Source organism: Lemur catta, chromosome 13 (genome assembly GCF_020740605.2).
Source record: "Lemur catta isolate mLemCat1 chromosome 13, mLemCat1.pri, whole genome shotgun sequence".
Classification (NCBI taxonomy): domain Eukaryota; kingdom Metazoa; phylum Chordata; class Mammalia; order Primates; family Lemuridae; genus Lemur; species Lemur catta.
Window position 1 is genome coordinate 77,376,150 of NC_059140.1, and position 24,581 is coordinate 77,400,730.

A 24,581-nucleotide genomic window follows, 5' to 3' on the forward strand; every position below is an offset into this window, starting at 1 on the left:
ACCCTGGGAATGGAAAAATAAAATAATGATTGCCCCTGCTCTCAAGATTTTACAGTCTAGCATAGTAAAAATACTATTCTAATAATGCAAAGAGGATTAAGTGGGCCATGTACTGGGTTCCAAGAGCAAAAGAGGGGCATCTACTTCAGACTTGTACAGCAGGGGTCGGGGCACAGGGAGAGATGTCAAAGAAAGCTTCCTGGAGGTGACTCACCAGCTCAGTACTAAAGAGGAGTAAAAGTTAGCTAGGTAAAGTGGAAGATGGAAAGAAAGTATTCAAAGCAAAAGGAATACCATGTACAAAAGTACAGGTATGAGAAAACTTCTGTTCAGGTAAAAAAAGAAATTACTGAGTACATACCTTGAAGCAGGCACTGTGCTGCATGGTGGTGACAAGTCTGACAGCTCTTTCTGCTCTCATGAAATTAAGGGAGCATTCACATTTGTCAACCTGCAAGTGCATGTATAACCAGAACAAAGAGGGCCCCTGAATGCATCAAGGCCGATGAGACAGCACTCACAATCATGGAAGCAGATTCACACTACGGAGGGCCTTCTAGCACGCAGCAGGGGACTGACATAATTGGATGAGGAGCGAGCACAAGAGGCGAGGACACCAACTGCAAGAGAGCAGTGATGACGGCTCAAGAAAGGGCAGGGCCTGTCCTGCAGCAGTGGCAGTGGAATGAAGCAAAGGGACTGATACAGAAAACTTAATCAGCAGGACCTGGAACCTGTGGGGAGCAACGATGACATACTGAGAATCACTCTTGAGCAACTTAGTGAGCAGTGGTGTCATTCTTAATGGAATCACTTGAAAGGAGAAGCAGATTTGGGGAGAGGATGAGGACTGAGGTTTTGAAAATGTTGGTTTTGAAATACTTATGGAACTCCAAGTGTAAAACGGTAAATAGCTGCCATTTGTCAGTATTAAGTTAAACTAGATACGTATGTATTCATCATATGATTTTCAGTGGCATGCCTGGTATGGGTAAAATATTACAACAAAGCTTTTCAATAACCTGCCCTGCTGCAAATTTGCATAAAATTCAATGGGAAAGCTGTGACTGCTCCCATCCACATTCTCTTTTCATTAACCTTGCAATAAAGTGAGGCTGCATTTTATGTAATCAAATCCTGGGGGCCTCAGATACATCCTTAGAAGGATATTACTGTATTACCATGTTATTGATAAGAAAACAGAGGCTCGAGGAAGGTGGGAAATTTGTTCAAAGTCACACAACAAATAGAGACATTTGAGCCCAGATTTGTGTGACTACAAAGTCCAGGTTTACTGCACTATCCCTCTTCAGCCTGAGGTAGCAACTGAAGATATGGAGGTCATTGCCATGCACGGAAGTGGATGAATACACTTAAAGAAAGTAAGGAACAACCCACCTTTAGGAGTGAACTGAGGAATAGGGATTCACACGTAATTCTGAGAAGCAGCCAAAGGAGTAGGAGGATACCAAGGAAGAATGGTATCACAAAAACTGAGGCTGCAAATAGTACCAGAACTTCAGAGAGATCAAGTAAAAGAAACAGAAAAGCCAACTGGATTTAATAACACAAAAATCACGAACTGGTGATTTCAGCCAATTTTAGTGGAACCACAGTGGAAGCACAAGTTTGTTTGCAGTGACAATGAATGATGAGGAAGTACAGATAAGATGATTGCGCTCCTTCTAGAAGCTGGACTACGCTAGAATGCAAGAAAGGAAATCAATGTCCAGGTTTGTTTCGTTTTCCCTGAAATGAGGGATAGCGAAACATGTTTAATTGCTAGGAAAGGGTAGTAGAAGGGAATACTGAAAATACAAGCAGTAACTTAGTAGTTGACTAAGGGTTTTAAATGTGATCCAAGTAAAAGGTAAAAATCATCAAATAATGACACAGATTTTGTTTGAGCTACAGAATTAGAGAAGTACCCAATGCAGAGAAGAAACATCACATTTCAATTTTATGCAGCAGTACTTTCAAGACTGCCCAATTGGTTTTTATGGATCACTGGTAAACAGAAGTCCATAGTATTCTCTATCAGCACAACAACGGAGTAACCACTATTTAGAGCAAAAACTATCAAATGTCACCATATATTTGGGATGTTCCCTACCATATGAAGGGAGCACCATACACATAATACTCTTGGCCTCCCTTCTCCCACACTCACTAATACTGGCCATGTGTCCCACACCACCAGAAAGAGGGATGACTCATTTAGAAATTTAGAAAGAACATCTGAATGTGCTCAGCAGGTCTCTCCGAGATGGCTCCTCCATGCTTGTGTTTGCAGGGGCAGGCCCTGTAAGGAAGCCTGCAGCCTTCCAGTGCTGCCCAGGACCAGACTGGTGAGCTAATCCATTGAATTCTGGCGTTCACTGGAAGCCCACTGCCTGCTATAAGCCATAATCTCCAATATCATGATTATCAGTGACAGCAGTGGCTTCTGACATCTACCTGCTCAACTCCTCTGCTTACCTCTTCATTAACTCCGATCTCAGGAAAGGAAAGCAGTGTGTCACTACTGGGGCCGCTGAAGTCCCTACATCATCATGCTCCCAAAACAGTAAAACTATTAATGGCAATAAACTTATATCAAAAACTAATTTTTGTCTAGAATAAATAGTATAAAAATAATTGGGAAGATACCCAGGAAGCAGTTACCCATTACCTATATGATCGGTTAAAAAAATCTGACAGGCTAGAGATCAGGGTTATTAAATAATCATGAGAGTGACAGACTAAAACTTAAATCTAGATAAAGAAAAGTGACCATAAAGACAATTTCTGGGAGTACTGAGCTATACATTATGAGTGGCAAAAAAACGCTACAACATCTAAAGAAACAATCCAAACAAAACTAACCAAGAACCAGAGATAAAACACAGTGTTTACCATATAACCCTCAAATAACAAACCTGAATCCACAGTAGATGAGAAAATGAAAAGACATATAAAGTGGGAAGACTCAACTTTGAAAGATGTCAAATTACTTAATTTATGAATTTAACTCATCCCTAAAAATATACCAGGTCCGTCCCCGCACCCAGCTGGCTACAGAAGCAAGCTGTGGCCATGCTCTATGCCAGAGGCTATTTGGAAAATCTTGAGCAAAAGCATATTACTCTGCTGGCCTTCACCCCTTGCACCTACTTTGGCACTGAATAATTTCCGGCTGATTTTCAAATCCACAGCCATCTCAGAAACTATTTGCCAAGAAAAACATTCTCTTCAAAAGAAAGTCATATACCACAAAAGGAAACACTACAGCAACGAGAAAGAATGATCAACAGCCACATGCAACAATCGGTATGAATCTCACCAATGTCACAGTAAGTAAAAGAAGCCAGACACGAGAATAGACTGTGATTCCTTTTATGAAATCACAATAATAGTGAAATGGGTCTGTGCTGTTAAAAGGCAGCATCATGGTTACCCCTGAGTGGTCTTCTTGTTTTCTGATCTGGGTTACATGGATGTGTTCAGTTTACAAAATTTCACTAAGCTAACATTTATAGTATGTGTATTTTTCTGTATGTAGCTTCTGCTTCAGCACATTTTTAAACAATATAACACAGAGAATTAAAAAAAATAGGATTTCCAAAACTTTGGAGCAAAACATGGCAGAGTTATAGTAATCCATGTTTAGACTCCCAAAAGGGCTATTTTGAAGATGACAGTTCACAATTAAATGAGTTATCTATATGTTGGAAAAATCAATCTCACAGTTACCATCTCAGTTACTGACCCCTTATGGTAAGCAACATTTACGCACATTTTCTTTCAGTCTCACTTTAACTCCAACCTAATTTGCCTCCCCCATTCCAATTCTTTTCACTTATATTTTAATGAATAAAGATGTACAATTATTGGTAACTTTTCCTTGAGTCATTACCTTTGAAAAGAAAAGAGCACATGCTATAAAAGACACATCACAAGGAATATGCTTTACAAAGTCGACCAGTGGGACAAATCTAGAATTTCTCAGGCCAATATCTAACTTAGAAAAAGTTCAGGTAATAATTTTATAAGAAAAAGGACATTGCAGACGTTGAAAGACAGTATTAAAGTTAGAACTATAATGATTGCTCCCCAAATTATTGCCATTTCCTAAAAACCAGGACACCCATCAGACACCCATTGCTTTCCTAAGACCTCACGAGTCCCCTTTCCTAGCACTGTTACAGAGCTCATATTATCCGTCCACATCTCCCTGAAGCAGATCACGTCTTAACGCAAGCCCAGCACAACCACATAAAACCATGGAGGGACAATGGTGCGGGAAACAGAGCATGGATGACAAGGTGGAAGACCTGACCTCCAGCCTCGGCTGGCGACCTTGATCTTAACCTTTCTCTCCTCATCTGTGGAATTTAACTAACAATCCCCATCCTATTACCACACGGGCTATGAGGTATGAGGATGGGAGGCTCTGGTGAGAAATGGGAGAGCCCTGGCAAAACTGTGACGCACCATGCAGTGAAAGATGCTATTTCTGTAAATATACACCAGCACACCATGACAGAAGAGATTTTTAAATACAATATCACCTTTGAATTCTTTTAGATGCCAGAATAGCTACTGAAACATTTTAAAATATAACAATTACCTTAGGTTGAGCCATATGAAATTGTTGATTGACAGGTCTAACATGAATAACTCTTAATAGAAAACATAAAAAATGTTTGTATTTTTATAAAAAGGTTTATTTAAAAAAAATGCTAAACAATTATATTACCTCGGGTTTGGGCAGCTTCCTTTAAAGCAGCTAGAAGGTGAGGCTTCAAGTTATCCAAAATAAATCTCGCTTCAAGACCGGGGAAAAGGGACCTAAAAGGTGAAAGGAACACAGCAATTATCCTAATCTTCTAACAATTCTAAAATTCAAAAAATCAATCATAGATTTTAAAGCCAATTAAACCTATTTCATTTTACATAAATTATAATGCACATATCAAATCAAATTATAATAATTTTTAATGAGATAGTATCTAGGCTTTGCTTTAAAACATGAGGTCATCACATACCATATTTGAATTCAGAAATATTCTAAACATCTCAGAAATAAAATGAATTTTATTTTCTGAAATGTCAGTACATACCCTTAGTTACAAAGAATACTATTTTAATTAATTTAAATTACATTTCATCAAAGCAATTCATTAATTACAAATCTGAACTAGTTATTATTAGCACCTTATAATCATTATTTTCAGTGCTCTGTTACTGAAATTTCAAAAGAAAAACAACTGCTTGGATAACTTTTTAACTGATAAATATTTCAAGGCTTTTTAACTTCAGAATTTAAAATGTACCCTTTAGCATTTTTTAAAATTTTTATTTCAAAATATTAAGGAGGTACAAGTGTTTCTGTTACATGGATGAATTATATAATGCTAAAGTCAGGGTCCTTTAGTATTGTAACTATTTGTGCAAAAGCCTTGCTAACTATAAAACCTTCGCAGACAACTGATGCATTTCACAACAGAGCAGGCTCAGCGTGCAGGGGAGGAGCGCCTGGGAGCAAGCAAGCGTTTCAGGAGTGGCACTCTACCTTGGGTAGTCCTCTGAGGTAATATAAACAACATCTTGATCTGATACCGATGAGGAGAAGGGGACAAAACTTCCATTTTGTAAAGGCAGCAGCTCCAGCCCAAGCAGCTCACTGTAGGCTTGGTCGGAAAGCACAAATTCTAAGAGGTGAAGCTTCTCGTCAGCACTGCCCAGGTGTGCGCACTTCCTCAGCACCTGCCGCACCCACGCGGGCGTCACCTTCCTCACAGGCGACCCGCCACAGGCGGCCGTGAGCTGCACAGCAGCGGCCACGTTCACCGGTACCTTGGCGACCTGCTTCCCTGAGCTCTGGAGGTAGTTGAGCACGGTTTCTGTGTATTCCAAACTTTCATCGAGTTCCGAGAAGTAGGCCTGCTCCAGCTTGACCCAGTCCCGGCTGGTGGAATAAATCACCGCGTTCTGGAACAGCTCGCTGAACAGAGGCTCCACCACGGGCTGCCAGTGCGCCCTGACTCTGCTCGCCTCGGGCCAAAGCTTATAGACGACATCGACCGACAACGGGAAGTCGGAGCTCTTTTCTGTCTCCAGACGTTTTATGGAATCTAAGATCAGAGTAGCATAAGCTTTGGGGACGACATTCACGACAAGAAATTCATTCCACAAGGCCGCCGGGTCTCTCCACTGGTCCAGCTCTCTCCACTTTATGCTGCGGCGGTTGTCAGTCAGGCCAAAGAACCCACTGATGTGAACCGGGAGGCCCGTTCTGCTTTCCTCACCAGGTGGTAAAGGAAGAAAACAAAATGCTTTTCCTGAGAAATCAGATATTGCTCCTTTTGCTTCATCATCTCTGCTTGATAAACACATGGCTATTCCAATGATTGGGACAAACTTCAATTCATCAGCTAAAGAGTCAAGTTTACTACTAATCCCTCGCCCACCCACACTGTTACACACCAACCAAGATGTCTTTTGTGCATCCTTAGTACTCGCATCTTCTACAACTATATTTACATGATATGTTACACAGGTGATGCTATTGCTTGGAATCTTTTTACAATAGTTACTTATCGCAGTTCCCAGAATCTTTATAGAACTCGGCCGCTCGTGTTTCAGTGCCTTATTCTCACTCGAAGTCACTCTAAACACCAGTTTCTCAGTTCCATCAGCCTCTCGGACATACAAGGAGACATCCTGTACACTTTTCAGAAAGAGCAGCACCGTGTCTGCATCTGCCCTAAAAGATTCAAACAACTCCAGAACCTTCTGCTTATTGTAGAGGTTACTGCTAAGCTGGGAAGGTTGTAGGCGAAGAGGGAAACGGAAAAATGTTCCTGGAAAATTGCCGTTTATAAATGTTTCCTTGGTGCTTCCAAAAATGCCAACAAATGGTGCAAACTGGTCTGAAAGTTCACTGATTTCTTTGCTGTCATCTTTGAGATTCCAACATTGGCCTGATTCATGTTGGCCAAAAAGTGTTTGATGAGGATCTAACATCCCAATCTGGTCACCACTAAAGATACAAGGAACATCTGTAAAGAAAAATTTATCAACTCTGAAATTTAATGGACAATAATAATTATAAGTAAATAATTATAATTACCATCAAAATATTACATATGAAAAAGTATGAACCAGAAAATGAAGTGAGAACAGATTTATCTAAAAACAAGCTTAATTTACCTTTGTTAACGTAATTCTCTGAACTACATCTTTAGAGGTAGTTACTATGCTCAACTACCTCCAGAGAGGTAATCATGAAAAATGATGATTTCTCTTTTGATACACTCCAATAATAAGTGCCAGGTATAGACACTTTCCATGATTACTGGGAATACCTGGGCTATATCTTTAAATACTAATTAAACAAAAGATATGAAGAGTATTTGGAGAGTTACACTCAGACCTCACAGCCTTGTAAACCCAATTAAACAGAACAGAGCTGCATCCTATGCTCAAAATTTAACATTCAACCGTGGACTCTGAACAAAGTTGGGGAGAGAAGTACAACATAGGCAACTGTGCCCACCGTCCTACCCAGTAAGCACACGCCCAGAGTAAACATGAAGTGAGCTCCCTGGGCCCCCAGAGTGGAAGTGCTTCTCATGCTCAGAGCATCTCACCATGCTGAGCCTAATTACAGCACTTGAAGATACACATTTTTTGTATAACACGCCCCTAAATTGGTATCAACTGCTTCACCCATTCCTCAACCAAAGACAGAGTGACACTTCAATGCTGGCAGAAAAGGCACATGTGCTGGACTTTGTGTATTGAGGAAATTCCTCACCAGGTGCCCTTCTGAGAACCTCCTGAGGGTGGTTCTGACACACATTTTGCCTCATATGCTGACAATAGCAACTAAGCTTCTTACAAGATGCAACTCCACTGAAGTCAACCTTTAATAACCATGATTGTCCACCGTAAGTTCGGCTGACATAATCACCAACTCCTAAGCTCACAGGTATTTTAAGTTAGCAAATGTTAAGTCCACCAATGCCCTGGCTAAATCCATTGACAGTGCAGTCCAGGACATGCTGCCCCCGCTTCGTTACATAGGGCCACACCTCCCTGGCTGAAATCAGGCCAAGGACTCCTGACACAGTAAAAGCATGACCCACGACCTTCTCAAATCCTCAGGTTAGAGAACAGCCACCACAAATGTGCTCATTTTCAACTATGAAATAAAACCACACAGAGATGAAGGAGCTGGGCAATCAGCTGGGCTCGAACTTCACAGTTCATTCCTGCACAAGTCTCCAAGCTTATGCAATCCAATCTGTGCCCCGTAACATTTACAAACCACTGCATGTCACGGACCTGAGGGATAACTTGCAAACAGGTGGATACACGAGTATTAATATTCATGGTAACAGTTACAATATTTAATGTATAATTTAATATAATTTTTTATTGTGATATATATTTAACATTACTATAATATATTAATATTGTAAATGTAATATGCTTACTAAAATTTGGCTATAGTTAGCATGGCCCTACTTCCCACTCTTCTGTAGGGCAGTCCCAATTTAGGCCAATTGTTTGAGACTACCATCCTCTTTCACACTCAAACATGTCCCAATTTGAATGAGAAAGTACACGGTCATCCCAGCCATAGCTATACCCCAGCCTGCACAATCTCTCCTTTTCCCACAAGACATAGTTTGAGACTAAACATAATAAGGACCAATTCCATAAAAGAATTTTTTATCACAAAACTATAGTAAATACTAAGAGCTCTGATTCAGGAAGAATAGTCAGATACTGTTAGGTCTACCTAAGAGTTTCAAGTATTTCCAATTGTAATTATGAACGAGACACCTCATATTCTTTCTACTTTCAAAACATGATTTCAAAGTCATCTTTAAAATACTTTTAAGTCTAAGAAGAGCAGAATGCTTATGAGAGACAAAAAAATGTAGATACTAGAACCACTTTAAAGATCTTCACTTTCTCAGTTATTCAATACCATTAGATATTATACTTTCCTCTGTAACCTTCTGATATTTACAAATATGTACAAGAAAATTTATGATAATAAGCAGTTTGACTCTGAAATTTGCAGTATAAAATTTTTCAGAATAACAATTTTGTGTATTTCAAAAGCTACATTTCAAGTCTCACACAAAATTACTTAATGTATTAATATTAATGGATTCCACTAGATCGTAATGACTAACTTTTAGCATCACGTGATGAAGTAAAACTTTGGTATAGTTACCATGGTAATTTCAGAAAATTCAAGACACCCTGATATTTCATAGACATACTTCTTGCCATTGACAGAAGAATTGGGAAAGATTCTTTTAAAATAGCATCATCTCTGAAGTTTCCCAAATAAATTAGAATATAGGCTAAAATACTTTCCAATATCAAGACTGAAAAGTCAAATGCTATACCTGTTATATGGTAGACAGAATTAAACCCAATTCCAAATCTTCCAACCTTCAAAGGGTCATCCTTTTTCCTGCTTCTTGCGATTTCTTGAATGCCGTGCCAGTCCTCTGGGGTGAAAACTGCGTTGTTGTACACATAGAGAGCTGACCCTAGGCATGAAAATACATAGGCAGATCTTCAGAAAGAAGAAAGCCAGAGTGCTCAGTTCTACTTCAAGAGCTTCCCTTATACAAATCTCTTATTTGATGGGAAAATGGAGAGGAGTGAATCAAATTGACTAAATTCTGCATTATAATTTCAATTGTTTTTACAATAAAAATAAAGACACACATTAATGGTAAAAATTAACAGCAGAAGAAATATAGTATGTTGGCTAAAAATCCAAAAAGGAAAAATTAAGGGTGTTATGGTCCTTAGACACCCAAAACAGAAGGCAAACAAAGAAATTAATCAGTGTACTACTCTTTGTGAAATGTGTTCTAAGTAGCATATTTAATTTTTTTTTTGGTATATGGAAAATATTTACCAAATAAATATATAACATTTAAAATATTTCATATAATTCATAAAATATATGAAAATATATTAAGGAGACTTGCTACCTAAAGGAAATATGTGAGATGATGGATATGTTATTTGTTTCAATATAGTAACCACTTTACTATCCATACATGTATTTCGTAACATGTTTGTATACCTTAAATATACACAATAAGATTTACTTTAAAAAAATAAAGAAACTTTGTTAATATATTATTTCATAAGGTGAAAAATAATCCTTTAGTAATGTTAATAATCATGTTATAAGCATTTAGAGTTTTGTTTTTTCATCAGCCTCTAGATTTTTTTTATTCAAGGCATTACTTGTATAAATTAGAAAACCACTAATGTGACAAATGTTCAAATTATACCAGAACTATACCACCTATTTATCCAGAATAATACCACCGTCTCCAAAGTAGATTCTTTAAAATGCTGTATTTATAATTAAGCACCAAACATTTTTGGAACTTCACTTTTTTGAGGCCTATCTTCAAAATCTCTAACATTCTTTGAATATATTCAACCATATTAATCTATCGTACTTTAAAGATGACTAATGTTTTTCTTTCAAAAGTTAATGAATTGTAACATATATACAATAAAGTACAAAGATCTTAAGAGTACAGCTTGATAAATTCTTACAAAGCAAATCAACCCATGTAATCTCCATCCAAATGAATTATACAGGGCACTCCCAGCACCCCCAGAAGCCTCTCCTCAGCTCCTATAAATTCAAGCACAGATATGAGGATGTTGGCCTAGTTTGTTTTACAAAACTGGTATGGCTACTCTTTTTAAAATAGTCAAAGTTGGGATATGAAAATAGCCCAGGCTGCAATGGCTTTTTGGGAAACGATGAGCACAGTGGTGGGAGGGGCTCTGGAGGTGAGTTTGGGTGTCAGACTCCCATCTCCAGTATCAACTGCAGCACTTCAGGGAAACTGAAGCCATTAAGACTTAGTTTCTTCATCTGTACAATAAAGATAAGAATAGTTATCTACCCACAAAAGAGTGATGAGGATCCAATGAAACAATACAAATAAGGGATTTAGCCCAGAACCTAGCAGAGAGTAGACACCTAAAAATTAATTGTAATAATCAGATATTATTACTGTTATAATCAATATTATATGATACTTTTAGTCCTTAATACTTTCAATCTATATAAGCAATTTTATATAATAAATATTACAGAAATAATAAAATAATTATTTGTTATTATTCAATAGCTAACCAGAGCTGGTTTAAAATGGTATGCAGCAAGCAGTGTCTGGTTCTGCCTGTTCCAAATGCCCATTAAAAACACCTATGAAGACACAGAATAAAGGACCACAAAAAACTCAAACACTGAGCACTAAGCCCAAGAGTGAACCTCTTGCCAGAATCTAGAAAGAACTCACGTAACTACAAGGTCCATGAAAGGAAATTAAGAAATTCAGCAGGGAACATCCCCAAGTAACGTTACCAGGAACGCGCAGACTGCCAGCCTGAAGGAACACCCACCTTCCTTCCTGTTGTCAACCAGATATGGCTGGACAGCCAACCCTTTACTGCCTGACTGCTTATATAAATATCCGTTCAATTACAAAGTAATAGGCCCTTGTTTTGACAAAATCAAATAAAGAACTGTTTCACGTGAAAAAAAATTTCCTCCTTACATCCGCACCCTCCACAGTTTTTTAACCTGTCAAGACTGCTGTTCCCACCCTATGCCGGCAGTGCAAGTCCTTGACAGGAGAAACATGGTGGAAAGCGTCCCTGTAAGTGGAATGACTAGGCCCGGGGACTGGAGCTTCCTTTACACTCCGGCTGTTCCGCATCAGAACAGGAGCTACACACAAAGGCAGCCACCTTAGCAGGGGAAACTAGGGAAGAACCTAGTTATTGTTTAATGGCATATAATTCTGATTGTACTCATCCTGGAATTAGTACACAAGAGTATTTTGCCTTTGTCCTAATCAATGTGGATCACTCTCTGCTTCCATTACCAAGATCAATTTTAAAATACCCCACATCTACCCTGATCAAAAGCGTATGCTCTTAGTTCTAAGAGTGAGATTAAAAAAGGAATAAACATTCTGAGGAGAAACCAAAAAGGTTACCTGCGAAGGAAAGAGCTGGCAGCACCCCTGCAGTCTATTTTCCCCTTTACCCAGGAATACCCAAGAAAGAGATGACCCAGCCAAATCTCCTTGTAAACATGCTGGCGACAGATCTCCAGGCAAGCACAGTCATAGTATTTATTAGGAAGAGAGTCCTTAGCTACTTGATACTTTCATAAGGTTGCTTATTGTAAGCTTGGAATTTATCCATTTATGAGGCATAATTCCCTTGAAAATGTTACAAGCTATGTGATTATCAGAGAAAACCATGAACATGGGCCAGGCGCGGTGGCTCACGCCTGTAATCCTAGCTCTGGGAGGCCGAGGCGGGTGGATCGCTCGAGGTCAGGAGTTCGAGACCAGCCTGAGCAAGAGTGAGACCCCGTCTCTACCAAAAATAGAAAGAAATTATCTGGCCAACTAAAAATATATATACAAAAAAATTAGCCGGGCATGGTGGCTCATGCCTGTAGTCCCAGCTACTCGGGAGGCTGAGGCAGTAGGATCGCTTAAGCCCAGGAGTCTGAGGTTGCTGTGAGCTAGGCTGATGCCACGGCACTCACTCTAGCCCGGGCAACAAAGTGAGACTCTGTCTCAAAAAAAAAAAAAAAAAAGAAAACCATGAACATGTTTTGTGACTGAAACAGTTCCCTCTGTGCAAGTAATGGTCTGCATGCATCACCCAGAGACCAAGTCTGTGAAATCCAGGCCAAGGCACGTCCTAACACAGCACAAAAGGACCCACAGGAGGTACCAGGAGTCCCAGCACACTCCACGCTTCCCTCACCTGTGTCTCCTTGTAACCATAGCCTTGAAAGCCTTAGTAAAGTGCGATACTCGGTAAGATCTCTTATTCTTGTGTATCTGATTTGACAATCTTAGCCTTCTTTTATCTCATTATATAAAATGGAACAAAAATAAGTTAGACTCAAAAGTTTCAGCTGCAACACTAAGTGCCAGTAAAGGGGAAAGAAGCTGTGATCCACGATGACTGCTCACACCTGAGCGAGACGTGCAGAAGAAAGACATTCTCAAACAGGCAGAAGTACGGAGGGCCCTAAATCAATGTTCACTAAATAGAGATCAGAGATCATGGCCACCTACTTCTCCATGTCCACGCTGACTGTATTAATAAACTGGCCATCTTTAAACAGCCTATCTCCAAACATTCTTATATACAAACTCAGCTAAATAATCTCGTTTCAACTTTTTAAAAAATGACGTGTGAAATCAAGGATGGAAGCAAAAAATCCTAGACATTGGGTAAAATTGTGAAGCAAAATACTTCTAGGGTCTCTTTACACTCTCACCTTTATGGTTCTACAGTACATACATAACAATTAACATCAGTATGACATCAGACATAAAACAGTATCACAAATATGATCTCATTTAATCCTTAACATGATGGGGAAAAAGATTTTGCTCTCATACCGTCTGTAGGTGAGCAGTGAGTCAGCATGAGGGTGGGAGCTGCTATCCAGTGCACAAGTGCCCCTGGAGCTGTACAACATGGAACCCCTGTGTAGGACAGGACTTAATCTCAAGTCCCTTGAATCCAAATTGGATGTCCTTCCACAATGGTTACATTAAATCATAGGCTCTTAGAGCCGAAATACCTTACAGGCTAATCTTCTCATTATAAAAGTGATCTGACGTTGGAGATGTCTGGCCTGAAACACCCAGGTGGCAGCAATCAGGACTAGAACACACCAAAAGCCTCCTGATGTTACCTCTCACTCATTTCTTTCTATAGAATAAATAAGGTGAAACTTTCAAATTACAAATTGATCTAAGAATGACTACATAAGCTATAATAAATGCTAAATTTTAATTAACAATAATGTTGATTTCCTACTTAAATCATAAAATATCTTTTAAAAAATATATGACATACTTCTTTAAAAATCTGTCTAGTGAAGTCTGAATTGATCCTTCTTTTTCTCAATTACATTCTGTTATATACAGGCATTCACAATCATCCTATTGACTTCAGAGCTACACTAAAAGTTAAAAACATTTTTTTTCAAAACAAAGCTTCACAGAGTCAGAGTGAGATATCAGTAGTCTACTGGTTATGGTTCTCTTATTGGATCAAGAGTCTATTGGTTTTGGTTTTCTTACTGTCTTTCATTTCCTTGTTCCATCCTCTCCTTCAATCTTTCTTCCCACCCCACTTCCAAACAGTGTCGAGAGTACTCTGAAAACAGAAAATAACACACAAGGCACAGCCTCTTACAACTTAAGAGGCTTTTGTAATTACATGGCTTGTTATTCTGTTTTGAATTTTGAGATTTTTATTCTTTGTTCTCAAAATACCAACTAGCAGAGACACCTTCCCACCAAAAGCAGAGAAAAACATCTGAAGAAGTGGAATTAAACATGCTGGGAAGTACAAATGATAATTTATTCATTAAACAAAGCATTGTAAATCATTAACAATCACCTGTTAGTACATAAAATAAAACTTGCTCCTAATTATTAATTCTTACCCTGATATTGTGCCATATCTTTCGACCAAAGAGTCTCCGTGCCATATTGAGTTTCATCATATAAAAATTTAACTTCTGTGGCCCCAGCATCTTCTGCATTCTGAATTAACTCCTAACCATGAAATACACCAAAAAATAATTATATTTAATAATAATCTATTGACTATCTTTGTATTTATGTACAATATATTAAAAGTAACTATACTTAAATAAACTAAACCCACTATCTGCATTCACTATCTTCAAGATCTGGTGAGGTTACCACTGAAAGTAATTGTTACATACATATCAGAGTACGGTTTAAAAGTCCTTCTCCAATTATATGCACCTAAAAATCATCTTTTAATTTGCTATCACTTAGCCTCTACATACAAATTCTGGTACTATTTAAACTGTCTCTTATTTACAATCTACCCAAAGCTTTTGTTCAAAAAAAAAATTACTCCATTTCCAAAAGCTGTACATATTATTCTCTGTGGGAGGTACCTTATGCTTGAGCAGTTACCAAAAATAGATCTTTATCATTTGCTTACCAAACTTACCTTCTCTTAAGAAAAAAATGAAGTAATATAGTATCAATCTGTAGGTACCCTTTAATAGGCTGCATTCTTGAGAGCTTGAGACATGAACGTTTCCTTCCCCTGTACTAAGATGAAAGCTTCTTGACAAAATTAAGACTGACTCATTCTTTTCATGAAGAAGGGCATACTATTATCCCTAGCTTATTTTGGACCTTGTCTAAAGTAAGGAAAAATCGATAGATGCTGATTTCCTAAATAAGTTCTAACTTAGACCAAACCAAATCAAAAGGTTATGTTCTAAATGGATGGGTCTTTAGAAATACAAGGTATTACCCTGTATTATTAAACTCGTGAACCTCTAATTTGGGGGAGAAGTACTTTTTTACGTCCCCAGAACCTTGGCATTGCTAACCTGGGCAATAACTGAAGAGACCGTATACTGATACCACAGCAAGGCCAACAGTATGCCTTTATCAGCGTGGAAAGGTGATACACAATGTCCACAAGAAATGAAGCAACTATAAAGAAGACAGAGGCAATAGCACAGAATTGAAAACTAGCTTTGAGATCTGGCTTTCAGCTCATCCACTGCATTCCAAAGGGTTGGGTGTCTTACCAACAGCTGTTCAAACACAAACCTGAACAGTTAAGCCATGCCTTCCACTATCTCCTTATCAGCTACTAATTCCTCCTGTATCTTGTCAGTTACTAATTCCTCCTATCTACACAACTGCCTATTTCTCATAGAATTTTTATTTTTAAGCTCCATTCAGTATAACACAATCCCTAAAAACTAACAATTTTGTTTAAACTAGCATATTATGATAATATAAAGCATGAAAAAAACAGCAAAATATGCTTACAAAATGATAGCAATCTAGAGGCTGGATCTTGTCTTCATTGGATATCTATTTGTGATTGATTTCTATGTATTTAGGGAGCAGAGATGGAATAGACTCAGGATGAACTCCCAAGTCCCAGGTTCCAAATATTATTTGCAACTTGAACAAAAAATAGTATGAGATTTTCCCTTAAGCTGTAATCCTGAGATTGCTTTCAAAATGACTCTGAGAAGCAGCAACAATGTATTTTGCATTTGCTCTTGGGCAAGTCCCTAAAATCTCTAGGTCTAGGTGATTTCTAAGATCCTATTAAATCTAAAATAGTCAAATTCTACTAAAATACCCATGGAACAAAGACTATATTGAGCTGGCTAAAATACATACATACATACACATGAGCAAAGTAGAAGGACTAACCATCAGCTGTATGCCAAAGACATTGCTCATACCAGTAACTTGTTTCTCAGCAAGGATCCCACTCACTCACTTTTGAACAGATGAGAGCCTACTCCTGTTACCAACTAAATCTTCATTTGAACGTATTCTATTCACTTCTCTCTACCCCCCAACAGCCTCATAACCATACTCTTTTCATCTTCACTTTCCTACTAGGTCAATATAGTTTTCACTTCACCTTCTGTGAACCACCGGTACCTATTCTAAAAGATGGACTGAAACTGATCCAATATCCCATCTTATTATAATCACTAAAGACACAACAACCCTCAATCAGTGCCTATCTGAGCATGAGTATCTAAAACACTCAGTCCTTATTTTCTAAAAATTTACCACCTAACCAGAAACATAATGAAAGCTAAGATACTGAAGGTAATAAACACAAAATAAGCTAATGAGAAGAAAAATACACAATAATTGATCTACTTCTACAATTAAGGAGGTTTCTTATTAAGCTTAAACAGAAAATCTAATTTTTGCAGTATTGCTTTCTTTTTGTTCTGTTTTTCAATGCATATATTCAAGCTAAAAAAATCATAAATAGAAATAAATAACTAAAATAACTACACTATTAAGTAAACCCTCCCCCCAAAAGCAAACCTTTAAATCCAAGGGTCCAGTGGGCCTGTGTTTATGGCCTTTAGCTGTGGACTTGGTAATGGTTTGTTTCTTTGGTTGGTTGGTTGGTCCCTGTACAATGTTCTACGTAAAACGTTCCTGGAGCGACGCTGTGCTTGACTACAGCACTCAGTAGCAGTGTGTTCCTCTGCCCCAGAAACTTCATATATTCATACTGACTCCATTCTCAAATCCACCCCATCCAGCTATACACTGCAGCCACAGAGGTGTATAAATACAGCCATTCAAATCTATACGAAATTTTAAAAATTTAAACATTAACAGGACTTCTAAGTAAATTTACTTCATCTCATTTTTATCAAAGTAAATCACACATGAACACAACACATGCCCTACCTTAAGAATCTGTCCTCCTTCTGGATATCTTCTTAAAATGTCCTTGAGAAAATCAACAAGTGGTGGAGTTGTTTGACCAAATCGACCTAAAATACAGAGCATATTTTAAATGATTTAGAAAACAATTCCATGATTTATCACCAATATGTGATTTGGTTCTGAGATAAAGTGTAACTATACAAGCTATGGTTTCATACATCTCACTGCAGCATCCTGGTACAAAAATCTACCTACACAATTCAGCAGAAGGTCAAGCAGATGCAATTGTATCAAATCTCAAGGTTTTTAACTAAACTACAAGTTAGGTTTCAAAAATATTCAAAAATATACTAACTATAAGAAAAGATTATTAATTGAAAACAAAGAACATGGTAGGGTGGAGAGGAGTATTGCTATTTTCCAAAGCAAAGGAAATAAATGGTGCTATTTTGTGGGTGCTTTGCCATTAAATAGTAAGCCAGAGATAGTGGTGCTTATGATCACATTCTTAAGATTCTCAAAGTCAACCAGCGTTCTTACTGTTCTGAAATCTGGCAGTCACCGTCTCAACGGCTGTCCAGCTCTAGTACCCTTAAGCCTTGCTAAACTAGATATTTTTATACCAACTGACCAGGTCACCTTCAGACAGGTGCCAGGAGGTTGCAGGGAGAATGGAGAGAACGAGGAAATTCCTGAGATGCACAGAATTTTAAAAATCTGTATATATGTAAAAAGAAATGTGTGCTTAAAAAAAAACAAAATCATCACCATAAATTTATTGGCATCATTTTGGTACAACTATCCAGGACCAAGCCCAAACAAGACTCTGTTTCCACAGACTTCGACCCCACTCGTTCTTATAATTCAACTACCTCCATCTGCCCTCATTTTCTTTGGCACTGATAGCACTTATTGCATCCCAACGGATGTATGCTTTCATTTCACTTTTAAAACAACTTTTTAAAACCACTTTATTGTGGTCTGACATACAAAAAGCTGTAGACATTTATGTATGCAACTCAATGTATTTGGAGACAAGTATACACCCACGAAATCATGAAACCTTCATTCCCATCAGTGCCATAAATGTATCCATCACCTGTAAAAGCCTTCTCCTGTCCCTTTTGCTTTTTTTAACTTTTGTGGTAAGAGCACTTAAAATAAGATCGACCCCCTTAGCAAATTTTTAAGTATATAACATAGTACTGTTCATCATAGGCCCTGTGTTGCACAGCAGATCTCCAGATCTTATTTTGTATAACAAACTTTGTACCCTTTGACCAACACCTCCTCATTTCTCCCTCCCCCCGAGCTCTGGCAACCACCATCTACTCTCTGCTTCTTTGTCAAAACTTAATCTTTATGCAACTAAACATGGCATATATTCCTGGTAAAGTCAATATACCTCCCCCTTTCAAGCCTTTTGATTGAAGGTGTACAAAAAGATGACAATTTTTGGAAGTCAGATCTCCAATCTTGATCCAGTCAGATAACTGAAAAAAAGAAAATAAAAGGTATGAAAAGCAATATAGTCCCTAATACTATAAATTCAAAAGTTTATCTCAATTTTCTTTTCACTTAAGAATACTTGTTAACTGTTCTAATCAGGAAGTAAGTTGCTCTGGAAAAGTGAATATTCCAAAGATCATAAATTTAGTAAAAAATTTTATTTAAAAATTTTAAGGATTTAAAGATTTTTTTCAATTACATATTAATAAAAATATACATATTTCTGCTTTAGCATAATTTAAACTTTTTTAATGATGAATCAGGATCATTAATATAAACAAAATCATTCTTTTGATCATTTCCAAAATGTATTGCTCATAACGGAGCTCCATGAGACCTTAACAGATATTAGAGGACAAAACAAAATCTGTTTTTAAATTAATTGGAACAATTTGGTTTTTAGGGCATTTAACATATTCATATGTATGGTAACTTTCTTAGAAAAGATTATACTAAGCAGTATTTCCCAAATCTAAGAAACAATTTTTTTTTCATTTATTTTCAAAGAGCATCCTATGGGCTAGTATTCCTAGATATACACTTTAGAAAGCACTGCTACAGATGTTGCTACCAAAAAAAGGTGTTATGTGGAAGCAAAGAACAAATGAGGCTTCTAACCTCTGAAGCTGCTTTGGTGTATGACTTCCCTGAAATTGACTTTCCTAAAAAATGCCTTGATGTTTGCTTTTGTTTTGGTGACTTTCCTGTTTCTTATAAAGGCAGGGTACAACACGTGTTATTTGATCCACAGGGGCAGTGTAACAGAGCACCTTTTTTGCAAAAAAGATCAATAATGCAAAGCCAGATCAATCTTTTCCCCATCAAAGTTCATCCCTGAGTGTCCCTGTGGCGTGACCTCTTACAGGTCGACTGACTGCAAAACATGGCTCAAAAGCTCACCTAAGGACCACCTTTCTAACTTACACGTCCTGACAGGGTGTGAAGGACATCCTTTACCATTTCAAAAATTTAACACTTGCAACTATCTACCACTCAGCTCACACTGATATCCTCCAAGGTTCCGAAAGCTAAACCTGTCAGGAGCTCAGGCTACTGGTTCTGATGATCCATGCGTTTAGAGGATCGTAATCCATGGCCTACCTACAGGGAAGTGATTCCGCAACAGAGCAACCACGCAGCACAGACACCTTAGAAGTGCTATCTGCTCCTTTCTCTGAGCTTGCCAAGATTTAGGGGCTTTACTTGGGTTTCTCCCTTTCCTGGATCCGAAATAACTCCAACCAAACACAGTAACTTTGGTACAATTCGTCCCTGCATTCAGTATGCCATATGAAATTTTAAAAGTTGTCCATTTAAGTCTATTTTGTTTTTAAAACAGAGTGATTATAAAGTAATTTGAACATCTAGCTCTCTGTCTATGCCAGCCGCAACCTCCCTTATAAACTTCAGAGATGCTCATCTTCATTTACTCAAGTACAGTAACTCTCTCCTAATTATTAAGCAAACAATACAATACTAATTGCAATTTGGGTCTCCTGAGACTTCTTCCTTTGTTCAGCTGTCAAGGACACAAGGAAATGCTCAAGACCCAAAAGTTGGGGAATAAGGGGCATTTGTGACCAATTAAAAGACAGAAAAGCTAAGTAATACTTCCAACTTCCTGGTTTGAGGCTCAAGCACATTTGGTATGAAGGTAAAAGGACCAGGAAGAAGCAAAGCTATAATTTACAGCTTCAGTGCCTTTATGGGACAGGAAATAAAGTGAGGCACTTTCAAATTCCATCTCCAGGCCAGGAAGAGCCACACAGAGACAAAGAGAAAGAAGACAGTAGGTAACCTGGAAAGACTGAAGACTAAGTAAGCACCTACCGCTAAGTCCACACCAACCAAGCCCAGCACGTGGTGGAGAGCTGTCAACAGCTTTCGTTTCCTGCTTACCCTGAGATGTTTAGAATTCTCACCAGTAATTCGAATCTAAAAGGTTCTGAGCAACACATGAATTAAAAAGGAAAAGAAAACCCCACCCTTTGAAAGATATGCTTATATACAAGTGACCGTTTCTGATGGCACAACTTAGCATTACTAAGTTAATAGGTCAGCAGAGGTCACAGCCCATCCTTTCTGAATCCAGAGAGAATTGTGCCCTCTACTCGCTTCTTGCCTGAGCTTCATTCTTGACGTTTGAAGTTTATTTTAATGGTTTAACCCCTTCCTCTTTGTTTTAAAGAACTTTGTTTAATTTTTATTTTTCCCCAATTGATAGATACCCTGACAGACTATGGCATGAAATAATAAAAAGTTCATAGACTTTGGAATCAGACAGACCTGAATTCAAATCCTGGCCTGATATTTCATCTCTCTGAATCTTAGCTGTACCCTTCTGCAAATTATACTAGTAACAGCTAACGTGAAGTTCTTCTGAGTATTAAATAAAATGACATGTAAATATATCATCTACATTGTAGTAGGTATGTTAGAGTGGAACAGCACACCTACTCCAAGATAAATCCTTCACTCCTAGAATGGTGTCTGGAACAGAGACCAATAAATGGTAATTGTATTCTCAACATGTTTTACTGAAGTACAGAAGGAGAAAGAGCTAAGCATCAGTTGCTTCCCAAAATTCTATCTCCAGCCCCAACCTGTCTCCCTGGAGTTTCAGTCCCAGATTTGCAGCTCCCTGTTGAATGTCACTATCCAGCAGACTTTAAAATTGGTTAGAATTAGTTTTAGCCTTTTCATGTTAGAAATAGGAAAGCAGATCCCACCATGTGAATTAATGTGGCCTCTATTATATATTCACAGGCAGGACAGGAAGTAAGACCTAGGTCACCCATCCCATTTCCTACATTTTCCTAGATGCTTCTTTATGTCTGACCTTCAGCTGAACCATATATAAAAGCAAACTGATCACTACACTTCCTCCAAACTAAGGTCACCTTCGGTACTTGTTTATTTCCGCTAACCGAACACTTATTCTCCTAATCTGACTCAAAGCTTGCCCACATTCTTGGCAAGACCTTCTGTCTTATTCTACACCCATCCCCCCCAACTCCCACATCCATTTGGTACCAAATTGCCATAATTTTGCCCTTTAGAAATCTCCTGTATATCCTTGCCTTTCAATTTCACCTTTACAGCCACAGTCTAGAACCTTATCACCTCATACCAGGACAAAAACCGTCCTCCCTAGACCCCCTTCTGCTTGGCCACCCAATCCCAAATACTTTATGCACACTGCCACTTTCACCATCCATTATTCACGCTTTGCACAGACACCTGCAAAAACATTTCTAATGGCAAGACTGGGCCACACCTGAGCCTTTGAGTGTGACCATATCTAGGGGACAAGATGACAAATTAGAACCAGAGTAACTAATGAAATGGGTATAGAACCAGGAGAGCAGACAGGAGAGGAAGGTTAAGAGACGGGAGCAGGCACAGAAAAAGAGATGAGAATGACAAACTTTGCTCCTTTTCAAGTCTGTCTAAAGTCCTCAATCACCAGTCTGTGCACCAAAAAACATTTTTAACAATTAGCCAGTCATGGTGGCATGCACCTGAAGTCCCAGCTACTCGGGAGGCTGAGGCAGGAGGATTGCTTAAGCCCAGGAGTGTGAGGCAGCGGTGAGCTATGATGATGCCACTGCACTCCAGCCTGGGGGACAGAGTGACACCCTGTCTCTAAAAAAAAAAATTAATAAATAAAAGTTAAAAAATAAAGTTCTCAATCGGCCTTTCCTCAGCTGCCACTAAGTACTTCTGAAAAGGCTAAGGCTGTGGTGGGGGGAGGCCCTCACTTCATCAGAGGACTAGCACTGCTCCCACTGGGCAGCACCTGCCCCCCATCTGCCCCCGCCACGGCCGTCTAGGAGCTCGTCTGAGTCTACTCGGCCTTCATTCTGCACAAAGAGGAGACGACCTTAACGGAGGATAAGATCAATGCCCTCCTGAAAGCAGCTGGTATAAACGTTGAACCTTTTGGGCCTGGCCTTCTGGCAGAGGCGCAGGCCTATGTCAACACGGGGAGCCTCGTCTGGAGTGTCAGGGCTGGCGGACCTGCTCCAGAGCTGGTGCGGTGCCAACAGGAGGTCCTGCCCCTGCCACCACTGCTGCCCCAGCCGAGGACAAGCAAGTAGAAGCAAGGAAAGAAGAATCCGAGGAGTCTGATGAGGACACAGGCTTTGGTCTTTTTGACTAAACCTCTTTTATAACATGTTCGCTAAAAAGCTGAACTCTTAAAAATATAAAGTTCTCAATCAAGTCAATGAATGAGTGCCAACAAACACCTTGGGGAAGTGATAAGGAGGGCAGATCCATCCGTGGAGGAACATGAGAAGAGATTAATCAGAAATCTATGTCAAAGAGGGCAAGGGACCAGAAAACTGACCCAAGTGCAGCAGGCCAACATTACACTGAAGGATTAAAAATCACAAGTACCAAATACTTCACCAATATTTGTACTGGGCAGTAAGGAAACCCAATACTTAACCTGTCATTCCGTGGTGCTCCTTATATATCCTTATATATTCCTTATATATAAGGATTCCTTATACATCTGTTCAACTCTTTTTGACTCATTTTAAATCCCGAAAATGATATTCTTTATCATGTTAAGATATTTATTAGAATAAAAGAATTTTTAAAAACAATAAAAGAGTAAGTTAATTTTCAGTAAAATGTCTTCAAGCTCCCCCTATAAGAAAACTATAGAATTTTCACCAATCTTAGAGGATCCAATATGAAATTTTCCTATTTTCCAAAGTTTTGCTCTATCAAGTCATTCACTTACACTTTATAAGCTGTAATATAAGTTTACTCCTCAAAATAATAGTTCTATATTAAATTATATACAAAGATTCTTTCAGCCCTAAATTTCTGTGATTCAAACATGGGGGAAAACTTCGAAGACACAAAAGGTGAAGACATTTAGTGAGGACATTCCAGTTAAATTTGTAACATAAATAGAAAAATATGACTAACGATTAAGGCACTTCAATGACGGTGGCTCTTTTTTAAAAAAATAAAAAGAACTGTGGCTATAATACCCATCAAAAATTATGTTAATTTCAGAAAGTGAAGATTCAGACAAAATGGGGCAAGATGCGAATGTTAAAATGATAAATCAGGAAAAATCACAACTAATGATGGGCACACATCCGTGCCAATTTTGCCCAAGTTATCGACAGAGCACGATCAAATCTGAGCACCGTCGCCCACGACGCTGAAAAGGAAAGCGCACGGCGTGCCGAGACCCTGCCGACGGCGGCCCGCGCCCTACCTCGCGGTCGCCGCGCCACAGCCGCTGCTCGCTCGCGGGGAAGCCGGTCTCTGCGAAGATGCGCTCCTTCAGGTCGCGCGCGGTCCAGGTCGCCGGCACCGCCAGGGTCCTGCAGCCCACGCAGCCAGGGAGCACGGTCACCCGGACGCACCTGCGCGGAAAGCAAAGGGACCCTCAGTGGGACACGCGAGGGAGCCGGCCGGCCCCGCACTTCCGAGCGCGCGCCCTCCCGCCCGGGGCCCGGCCCGGCCCGGCCCCGTACCCGTCCCCCATCGCGGGCGGCCTCGCTGCGGCGCTCGCGTCCGCCCCCCAACGCCGGCGCCTGGTCACGGCCGGCCCCGCCGCACCGACAGGCCGGACGCGGGCCCGGAGGGCGGGATCCTCATGGCGCAGGCCGGCGCCGCCCACACCCGGCTCAGCCGCAGCCCGGAGAGCGGCGGCCCGAGCCGAGGGGGAACTGCAAGAGGAAGCCGCGGCGGCGGCAGCGGAGGAGCAGGCGGAGGCGGCGG

General features: G+C 39.4%; 1 protein-coding gene and 1 pseudogene across 1 annotated transcript in view; one reads left to right on the forward strand and one right to left on the reverse strand.

The window, feature by feature from the left end:
- Positions 1–24,223, reverse strand: part of SACS (sacsin molecular chaperone) — a 43,512-nt gene extending 19,289 nt beyond the window's left edge. The window contains exons 1-7 of the mRNA XM_045566641.1: positions 24,073–24,223; positions 18,727–18,814; positions 17,343–17,428; positions 14,549–14,660; positions 9,414–9,560; positions 5,555–7,043; positions 4,739–4,830 (exon numbers count right to left, since the gene is read on the reverse strand). Coding sequence (XP_045422597.1) covers positions 4,739–4,830; positions 5,555–7,043; positions 9,414–9,560; positions 14,549–14,564 — 1,744 coding nt within the window. The 5' untranslated portion in view covers positions 14,565–14,660; positions 17,343–17,428; positions 18,727–18,814; positions 24,073–24,223. The remainder of the gene's footprint in view (positions 1–4,738; positions 4,831–5,554; positions 7,044–9,413; positions 9,561–14,548; positions 14,661–17,342; positions 17,429–18,726; positions 18,815–24,072) is intronic.
- LOC123649095 lies at positions 20,479–22,992 on the forward strand (annotated as a pseudogene).
- Positions 24,224–24,581: the final 358 nt, after the last annotated feature.